A 10,754-nucleotide genomic window follows, 5' to 3' on the forward strand; every position below is an offset into this window, starting at 1 on the left:
AATACAGTCACAAGCTGAAGCCTATTGTTTCAATAAGGCTCTGTTCACTTCTGCAAAATATGTTACTTTGCATTTTTAAAAGTAGATTATTTAAACTGTAGCCCTAAGTAAGCTAAAATTGTCAGTCTAATTCTGGCAGACGGAGGGCAGAATCTACACTCTGATTAAGACACTTGGATAAATGAGGCTCCCGTGTGTGCACATCTCTCCCACCCTCATCCATCAAGCACCCAAACTTTTGCAACTTCAGATGTTCATGTCTACTGCTTTCGAAACACAGAGAGACAATAGGGAAGAGCAGTATTTTATACCATCTTCATATGAAGCCATGGTTAAGCTGCAAATCATGAATCAGCCTCAACAATGGATGGTTTCACCCAGAACAGTACACATTGAATACAGCGTCCAGAAATGATTTTCCAAATTGGTCAGATCTCCAACTTTCCCATTCCACAGTTTTATTACCCAGAGCTGCTGTTTTTAATTCTCAGCATGGAAGTTCCATCTTCTCACCAATGACAGCACAGTCTGCTCAGCAGAGCGCGGTGTCTGCAGGTGGGGGTGCCCTCATGCTGATGCCCAGGCTGCCTCTGCACCACGAGACAAAGAGAATAAGCTGGGGAGACCCTGCTTCAATCCATGAGGTTTGTGTGTGTGTGTGTGTGTGTGTGTGTACAGGTACCTGTAGGTATGCCTGCATTATCCATGTAAATGTGTCTAATGGTTTTCATAAGTTCCTTTCATAAGGACCTAACTCATGACAGCAATCGAGGATTCTTTCACAAAAGTCAGGTTTCCTGGAACTAACCCGTATGACCTGTGAAGGAGGAATGTTGATTTGTGTCCACACCGAGGGTTAGCCATAACCTGCCCACATCGACAGGACCTGAAAATCTCACTCCACTGACGGACACCACTGTCCTTCGTGTCGGAAAATTAGCGCTTCTCCAAATTCAGATTCTCGAAGAGATTTGACCCCAAGGAAGAAGCATAGGGGGAACAAAAAGATTTCTTTCACTTTTTAAAGCGGTTTGCCATTTCTCTGAGGCAAACTCCAGGGCAGTAAAGACTAGAACTAGACTCTTCAGAAACCTCCTGCTTCTCTCTAGAAAAGAGACAACTTCTGAGAAAGGACTGGCGTTTGAACTCTGGTCTTTCTGAGTCTGACACTAACAGAAAGCTGGATGTAAAAGCAAAGCCATCTGAAATTTATGGCTCCAAAGATGCCACCACCCGGCACAGAGGGCTTCTGACCTGTCCGTCTCACCAGATTAGAAACACAGTTCTCCCACACGGAAGCAGACGACGGGTTAATCCATCACTTCACAGAGTTGTGTTCCTCCCCGACCCCTGCCCGATGGTCACTAACACAAAGCCTCGGCAGATGCAGGACAAAGCCTGCTTCACCAGCTCGTGCGCAGGGGTCACACCGAGCTTCCAGGTCCCGTGGGGGCCCGTGGCTGGGCCACGTCCACCCCACCACCCCCGGCGTGGCTCAGCACAGGACCTCTCGGGGGGAGCACCTGGGGAAACGCAGACTGAGCTTTCTGGATGAAAGCGGCCAAGCTGAACAAACGAGCACACCACAGACGTTTCAGCAAATTCAGGGATGACCACTCTGAATAACGACTTGACTGAAACGGCACCTAAGGTCTAAGGGGTGCTTGACAGACTTCTCTACACGGAGAGTGAGAGTCAGGCAGCCCGCTGTGCCTGCAGCGCTGCCCAGCCGCCTGAGCCCAGGGCCCACAGGGGGTTACCGTTGTCCTCGTCGTCCTCGTCCTCCTCCTCGTCCTCCTCGTCCTCGTCCTCCTCCTCCTCCTCGCGGTCCTCCTCGTCCTCGTCCTCCTCGTCCATCTCCTCCTCGTCCTCGCGGTCCCCGTCCTCGTCCTCCTCCTCATCCTCCCTCTGCTCCTCGTCCTCGTCCGACTCGTCCTCCTCGTCCTCGTCCTCCTCCTTCTCATCTGCGTCCTCCGAGCCGTCGCTATCGTAACACTCGTCCACCGACGAGCTGTCTGCCTTCACCGTGAACGGTTTCCGCTTGGGAGCAGGCTCTTGGGGCTGTTTGTCTTGCGTTTTTCTTTTTTTAGCCAAGGGACAACCGTACACACTGTTAAAAAGACAGAGAGAGAGAAGACCTGAGTTACTGTCGCTGAGGGTTGGGGCTTCGGGAGTCGTGGTTGGAGAGGCTGAGTTTCAGCACAAGTGCAGAGAGGGTGCGTGCACACGGGCTGTCACACGCGTGCAGCACCTGTGCACGGAGCAGCGACACACAGAAACCCAGCGGGCGAGGGTCTCCTCTCTCAAACGTCAGCACCATCCCTGTGATCGCCCGGGGACCCTCGCAGCATCCCCAACATTACGAAGCACGTGCGCATCACCCCGTAACTGACAACACGAGTTCACTAACTGTCTCTCCAAATATACCCGAGTGCACCCGAGTGTAACACACATTCTGAAAGTGAAAGCTGCTCAGGCATGTCAGATTCTTTTCAACCCCATCGACTGCAGCCCATGGTGTTCTCCAGGCCAGAATACTGGAGTGGGTAGACTATCCCTCCTCCAGAGGATCTTCCCAACCAAGGATCGAACCCAGGTATCCCGAGTTGCAGGCAGATTCTTTACCAGCTGAGCCACGACGGAAGCCCATGCATTTAGAAATAAGAATTAGTTCTGCACGTTGCATTAATACATATACATTATTGTGAAATATGAAAATATATATGTTGTGGAAAAGCTCTGGATATATTTGGATTTGAATATTCTCAAGATAACACTGTATGTGTAGACAGAATGACCACTTTGAGAACACAGACCATAACATTTATCGATGAGAACAAGTTTCAAAGTCTACAGAAGTTGTCAGCCCTGCCCCGGCACTGCAGACAGCACTCGGCTTATCTAGCATCCAGCACTGATCATGCTGAAATTGCCCAAACTTGGGTGAGACCCTTAGGATAGGCATTCATGACATTTCCTTGGAAAAAAAAATTCTCCAAAGTGCTAAATATAGTCCTTTTCTTCCTGGAAACCCTGTATGTGTGTGTGTGTGTGTGTGTGTGTGTGTGTGTATACTACAAGGAATGAGGAGAAGACTTACAGGGAAACTGCTGTGGGTGATTATTCCATGTGTCTAGAATGAGGAGTGTGACCCCCACTAATAGCTGAACACTGTGGCAGGGGAGTCCCACAGACCATGATCAGCTTACTTTTGGGCCCAGGAATTCATTCAGTCATAACCCACCCAGTGCCTCATTTTCTTGGCAGCCCCCTCTGTGCTGGCCTGTGCTGGCAGCAGACTCAGAGGTCAAGGGCGAAGATCCACCTTTCAGGTCACTTTTGGTCCGACAGGACTCGGCCCTGGCGGGAATTCTGCTTCAGGAGCTCTGATCACTGTTTGCCACGGTGCACCCAGCACCCGGGGGCAGGGGCACCCGAGGGCAGGGGCACTTATCAAGAGGTTGTCGAGTGACTAGACACAGAGTGACAGACATGTGACTAAAACACAGAGGGGGGTCACATCACAAGGAGGGGCGACAAGTCAGGGGAGCTGTGCGTCTCCAGGAAGAGGCCCCGCGACGGGCCTGGAGGGTTACACACAGGAGACGGGCCTGGAGGGCCACACGCGGGAGACGGGCCTGGAGGGCCACACACAGGTGCCCGGGGGTGAGCACGGGGATCTGAGAGCTGAGTGGCGTCGGAGCAGCCTGCGGGCTGCTCAGGGACTCAGGGTTGAGTGCAGCAAACAGGAGCTACTGAGTTCTCTCATGTAATCAGCGGCGTGATCACGGCTGCATGTGGGAAGGTGACGCAGGCTCGGTGGGGAGGACATGGTGGGCAGGAGGGATGCGATGGGAGAAGGCAGCAGAGCCTCCCCGTGAGCCCAGTGTGATGGGCCTTCTGCCTTTTGACTGTTCTCATCTCTTAAAAACACAACAGTCAACCCCAGGATAATATTTATTGGAATCAGAGAAGCTGAAGGAAACACATACTGGTCTAGAGAGTGTTGCTAATAGGAAATAAACAGCTATCTGAGATTTCTCTTATGGGAATATTTACATGGATTTGGGGAGAAGCTGTGTCGATAATCTGGGACAAACATTCCATTGCATGAATGGCCACATCCTCTTGGCTTCCATCCCTGACAACTGGTCAGGTCCAATTTCCATTCCAACCCACGTCTTCCAGATGTGGTCCTGGATTTCAGTGGACTTGTTGATGTATTCACTCTGTGTTTATCTGAATAAGTCAGTGAGTGTAGCAATAAGGAGTCTTGTCCTTCTGGGCTCTGTTGGTGAACTTGTGGCTCACGAGGACTACTGTTATCTCCCCAAATCTCCTCTCTCTTGTCTCTGTCCATCAACAAGTTGTTGGGTGTTGATAGTTTGTTGCTGAACCACGAAAGACGCTGGGATTCTTGGCCTCTGGAGAAGAAGAATTCAATCCAGGACCAGAGATGAGCCTGATCGCTCAGAGCTTTTGTGTAATAAAGTTTTATTAAAGTATAAAAGAGATAGAGAAAGCTTCTGACATAGACATCAGAAGGGGGCAGAGACATCAAGGCTCGTCTCTGGCCCTGGATTGAACTTTTCTTCTCCGGAGGCCAAGAATCCTGGCATCTTTCATGGTTCAGCAACAATCTTTCAGTGCGTCTGCCCTGCATCAAAGCTACATGCACCCCAGGTGTTCACCGGAACAACCAGCCAACATGCTGTCACCCTCAGGTTCATTCTGATGCAGGCAAATGATGGGAAACCAGCTAACCTTGATGTTACTCAGAATGGCCCACCTCCACTGGGCAATGGGAAGGTCTGCTGATGGTGTGAACCCAGCATGACGGTGTGATCTCCGCACACCAGTGTGAACCCAGAATGATGGTGTGAACCAGCACGCTGGTGTGGACCCAGCATGCTGGTGTGAACACAGCACAATGGTGTGATCTCAGTACACCGGTGTGAACCCAGCACAATGGTGTGATCTCAGTATGCCGGTGTGAACCCAGCACACCGGTGTGAAGCCAGCACGCCAGTGTGAACCCCAGCACAATGGTGTGATCTCAGTACACTGGTGTGAACCCAGCATGATGGTGTCAACCCAGTACACCAGTGTGAACCCAGCAAGACTGGACTTCTTGCTGGTTCTCCCCTCTGCTACCCCAAACCCGCAGAGGCTCAGACCTGAGATGGTGGGATTGTAAAGTTCAGAGCATGGGAATGAGACTGCCTTCTCTTTTTACCTGGATTGGCTTTATTTCTTTCTCCTGCATTTTGTAAACCATCTGGATTCATTTTTTCCAACTTTCTGGAATTAGTTGGCCTCAAGCTTCCAGTGTCTTCTGCCAGTTTAACATGGTTTGATGCTCAGTTTTTTTTTCTTTATAGCTACTAATGTAAACTATAAATAAAATTGTGCTCCACCTACAAACACAATCAGGCCGTGAGTTCCTGGTACCGATTTCAGACGTGACAAGCAAGCCCCCAGGCCAGATTTTACTTTACTTGTGTCAAACAACTCCTGGATTAAGTGAAAGTGTTAGTCGCTCAGTTGTGTCCAACTTTTGTGACCCATGGACTGTAGCCTGCCAGACTCCTCTATCCATGGGATTCTTCAGGCAAGAATACTGGAGTGAGTTGCCATTTCCTTCTCCAGGGGATCTTCCCGACCCAGGGATGGAACCTGCATTCTCTGCATGGCAGGCAGCCTTTACTGTCTGAGCCACAAGGGAAGCCCAGACGCTGTGGCTGCATGGGCCAGGATGAAGACCCCTCTGTGATCAGCAGACACCTTCTGATCGACGATACCCAGTAGTCTGAAATATTTCCAAGTGAAGACTTTGGAGGAAACCCTGGGACACGCACAGGGGAGCATGGTGCCTCCTATGCCAGCGCGTGGACCCCGTGTCTGCTGAGGGGCGGGGCAGGACAGGACACGCCCAGCTGGGGAAGCACGATGTCTGCTTCTCTCTCACCTGTGGCGGCTGTGGTCCAAGAGCTGGAGAAGCCAGACTGCCTCCCAGCTGCTGCCTCCTCCAAACTCACCTGGGCTCACGTCTGACAATACATACGGTTCTTTCTAAAAAACATCCTCCGTGGTCCTGGAATGTCTCAGCAGGACAGAGTAGGCAGGAGAGTCTAAGGGAAAAGTGGCAATCTGGTGCCAAAAGGAAGCCCCAGGTATGAATGCGGCCAGCGCCAGGGCTGACCCTCACCACCCGCGGGCAGGTCTGGGCTCCTCCAGGGCTTGGCGTTCATGTCAGCATCGTGCCCCTCACTTCGGTTTATCAGCATTGCCATCAGCCTCCACCAGGCATCGGCTGCCTTTCCCACAGCTGCTGAGGGAACCTCGGGTGTGAGCGTTACTCGAGGAACGTCGTTGAATGAACAAATCAAGGTTTTCTCCACTTATTAGTAGTGAAAGCACTTACCACATCCTGGCATGATTATGGCTGACTGACACTCTGTCTTTCTCCTTTGCAGGACTGAGCCGTCGGCCGGAGGTTAACAGCTTGTTCTATTTTTAGAGCTGCAGTGTCTAATAGAGTAGCCACTAGTCACACATAGCCATTGAAGAAAATTAAAGGAGATTTTGAAATGAACTGCTCAGATGCACTCGTCATATTTCAAGAGTCCAAGAGCCATGGGTGGCTTGTGGCTATGCCAGCTTGGACACAGTAAATTCTGGGTAAATATCTGCTGAGTGAGAGCCCTGTGGGAAGGACCTGGGCACTGAGTGGGGCTGAGCTTCAGGGGGCGGCTCAGTGTCCTGAGAAGCCGACAGCAGGAAAGCTCAGCCTTCTGGTCCGGTCCCTCGCGGGAACAAAGCAGATAACCATAGCAGAAGCAGACTCGGCCGCTCTGATGGACAGGGCACCACGCGAGAGCTGAGATGCTTCAGCAGGAGGCAGGTCAGGCCTGCAGGCTCTGCCCAGGCTCTGTCTGAGCTGGGAGGCAAGACGAGGACTGGGCACTGTCCACAGGGTCCCCAGGACTGCTCCTCATGCCCCTGCACCCCTTCAGTCTGCAGCACACACAGCACCCGGAGGTGACCACAAATGCACCCTGCGTGTCCTCCGCGCGGTGCAGACTTCAGAGCGGCAGTAGGTGTGATGACTGAGGATCGTGACAGCACGTGGAGCTGCGTCCGCGAGCTGCGTCCGCGAGCTGCGTCCGCGAGCTGCGTCCGCGAGCTGCGTCCGCGAGCTGCGTCCGCGAGCTGCGTCCGCGAGCTGCTGGAAGTCACGGACGGAGGGCTGCAGCCCGAGCCCTGTGAACCCAGGCTTTGACGCTCAGCTACTCTGTGCTTCTGGGCACCTCGTACATCCTGCAGTCGCTGTAGTGTTTGCAGTCCTTTTGATGTTAACTTGATTTAAACCACGTTTAGTCTTTTGTGTAAGGCTGTTCTAGACAATTGGTTACTTGCCACAAGACCTCGCCGTGAACACACACATATAAAATACGGTGTACGACATGCTCTCAAGGCCGGTTTCCATGCTGCTTTTAATGGTGTTTCCCTTGACATTTTCACTTCTCCAGTTTTCATACAAATGGGGACAGGGGCTCTGACACTGAAGAACACACCTGCCGGGTGTGCCCCGTGCCCAGCTCACCCATCACAGCTGCTGGCAGAGACCCAAGGTCTAGGATGAGGTGGATTTTGGAATGATGGACATCCTGTGTAAACATGATTCTGGAGTGCTGGGTTCTGCTGTCAGCCCAGCACTCACAGAACATGTATTCCATGCCTGGTTTCCCAAAATCCTTACACATATGGATCCAGTAAACCCTGCAGTGACCCACGGGGACGGGTGCTCTTTTAATTCCGTTTTCAAGAGACAGATACTCGGGGATATATGCTGAAAATCTCAAGGCTGAGTAACCCCAGACAAGGTATTTGACCCCCTGCCCAGGCACGGTTCACCATGTCTCGGTTTTCCGGTCTCCAAAGAGGGAGACACATGCCCGCCTCTCTTACTGGGGTGTGGCGAGGCCTCATTCACATGGTGACGTTTCTGGGCTCCCCACAGGTTGTGCTGAATAACTAGGCTGAGTGATTCATTTGTGCAGGAGACGTTTTGAGCAGCGCAGAGGGCCCTCATCTCTCAGGACAGGAGTAGACAGAGCTACCCTCCTGGAGAGGATGGGGGTTGGACAGCTTCACAGAGGGCCCTCTATGGAGGGGGCAGGAGAGACAGAGACAGAGAGACAGTGCAGTGCGGCTGCTCAGAGGCACAGAGACGGCCCTGGACACAGAGGCGCCCATCATGCTGGTCAGCGGCTTCCTGGGGGCACTGGGACGAGATCAGGAGAGCGGTGGGCTCACTGAAAACCCTTCCTAAGGCTGCAGTGTGGAGAAGGGGCTGGACTCAGGAGAGAGGACTGGACTCAGGAGAGGGGACTGGACTCAGGAGAGAGGACTGGACTCAGGGGAGGACTGGACTCAGGAGAGGACTGGACTCAGGAGGGAGGACTGGACTCAGGAGAGGGGACTGGACTCAGGAGAGGGGACTGGACTCAGGAGAGAGGACTGGACTCGGGAGAGGGGATTGGACTCGGGAGAGGAGACTGGACTCAGGAGAGAGGACTGGACTCAGGAGAGGGGACTGGACTCAGGAGAGGGGACTGGACTCAGGAGAGGACTGGACTCAGGGCAGGGGACTGGTTCAGGGCAGGGGACTGGACTCAGGAGAGAGGACTGGATTCACGAGAGGAACTGGACTCAGGAGGGGACTGGACTCAGGGCAGGGGACTGGTTCAGGGCAGGGGACTGGACTCAGGAGAGAGGACTGGATTCACGAGAGGAACTGGACTCAGGAGGGGACTGGACTCAGGGCAGGGGACTGGTTCAGGGCAGGGGACTGGACTCAGGAGAGAGGACTGGATTCACGAGAGGAACTGGACTCAGGAGGGGACTGGACTCAGGGCAGGGGACTGGTTCAGGGCAGGGGACTGGACTCAGGAGAGAGGACTGGATTCACGAGAGGAACTGGACTCAGGAGGGGACTGGACTCAGGGCAGGGGACTGGTTCAGGGCAGAGGACTGGACTCAGGAGAGAGGACTGGATTCACGAGAGGAACTGGACTCAGGAGGGGACTGGACTCAGGAGAGCGGGCTGGGCTCAGGGGCGGGCTGGCTTGCATCTTTGGTTTGTGGGGTCACTGTTCAGTGGGATAGAGCTGGCTTCCTTGGGAGGGTGGAGAGAGAAGACAGCTTAGACAGACATCCGGGAACAGGGGTGTCTGAGGCGAGGGAGGGGAGGAGGGTCAGCAGAAGGAGATGCAGAGGACAGGGAACCATCCAAGTGCCCAGGGCTCTGAGGAGGTCTGTGCTGGTCCCCAGCAGTTGCAGTCTGCTGGAGCGGTGGCCGTGGAGAGACCTGCAGCTCTGGACAGCGCTCAGTAGCCTCTGGGAGGCCACCAGAGCAGGAGAAGAGTGACCAGGAGAAGAGTGACCAGGCCAGGACGGGTGTTGTACTGGGACCTGGGTTTTGATGTGGCCTGGAAGGATGGGCCATGTCTACACAGACAGCGAGGGTCCAGCCATCACGGACATGGAGAGTCTGTGAGCAGCATCGGAGCTGCATCAACACAAAAGTGAGTCTGCTGAGAACACGTGCTTAAGTAACTTGCTCAAGATCACACAGCTATTCAACTTTGGGTAGCTAATTTAATCCCTTTCAGCCTCAACTTTTCCATCTGTAAGACGGGCACAGTAATTACTATTTTAGGCTTTTGGCAGCAAATGATAAATATAAAAAATATATAAGATCCCTTCTGATCGTGTGGAAGGGCCTCTCATTTTGTCATTCTCTCCTTCTTCTTGTTGTCTTTTGTACAGCTGACATTCCTTTTCACCACTGAATTTTTGAATGGTTATTCCTACATGTCCTTAGAATATATAAAGGCATTTAAGAATACTTCAGAAGTAATTTAATTAACTGAATTATTCAATTAAGTGGCTAGCATACCAGATGTCTGTCTGATATCTTTCCAAGAACATATATATTAATAAAACCAATTCAGTTTTGACTACATATTGACATATTTCCTTAATGTTTTTCTTTTATTCTCTATATACTCTTGTAAGCAAGAGCCAGACTGATTTGAAAAGTATATATATTTTAAGTTAAACGTGACACAAATATTCTGGGAATTTTAAGACGTTCAGTGAAGAATTTTTCAAAATGTTTTCTTGACCCTATTGCTTTAGAGAATTAAAAAAATCTGTTTCTGGAAGGCAGAGATTTGCTTTACTTTTTTATATAATTTTAAATGATGTAGCCTGTTATTAAATATTTATTGCCTTGAATGGCAGCTTAAAGATTCAAATAAAACACAATCACTAGGTAATTTATTTTGACTCAAAAAGAACGCTTCCCCAGGGAAAGGCAGCAGCCTGGTGGGTCCCTGGCCCATGGGGGAGGGTGGGTGGAGGCGCCCAGGACCTGGCCTGCTTTTCCCAAAGCCCATTCCAGGAGATGAGGTTATCCGGCTGCTGAGATTGTTTCACGAGAAACAATCGTATTTTAAACACTTCCTGAAGTTCTTACAGTGCGCTCCCCTTCGTGTTCTTTTCACCTGGGTTAGCTTGTGTATCTCTGCTCTTCCAAAGCCCAAAGGACTGGACTGCAGCAGCCTTGCTGTGAGCGCAGCAGCGCCCCCGCCCTCCCCGCGCCCCGCTCCGTCCTGCCCCCGCCCCCGCCGCGTCCTCCCCCCTGCTCCTCGATCCTCCCTGCTGCCCCGCTCCGTCCTGCCCCC

The 10,754-nt window shown here is 52.1% G+C and overlaps 1 protein-coding gene across 1 annotated transcript in view; it reads right to left on the reverse strand.

Annotated features, from left to right (window-relative positions):
* Positions 1-10,754, reverse strand: part of MYT1L (myelin transcription factor 1-like) — a 132,683-nt gene that overhangs the window by 107,178 nt on the left and 14,751 nt on the right. The window contains 1 exon segment of the mRNA XM_010848441.1: positions 1,761-2,110. Coding sequence (XP_010846743.1) covers positions 1,761-2,110 — 350 coding nt within the window.

Source organism: Bison bison, unplaced genomic scaffold, assembly GCF_000754665.1.
Source record: "Bison bison bison isolate TAMUID 2011002044 unplaced genomic scaffold, Bison_UMD1.0 scf7180017864266, whole genome shotgun sequence".
Taxonomy (NCBI): Eukaryota; Metazoa; Chordata; class Mammalia; order Artiodactyla; family Bovidae; genus Bison; species Bison bison.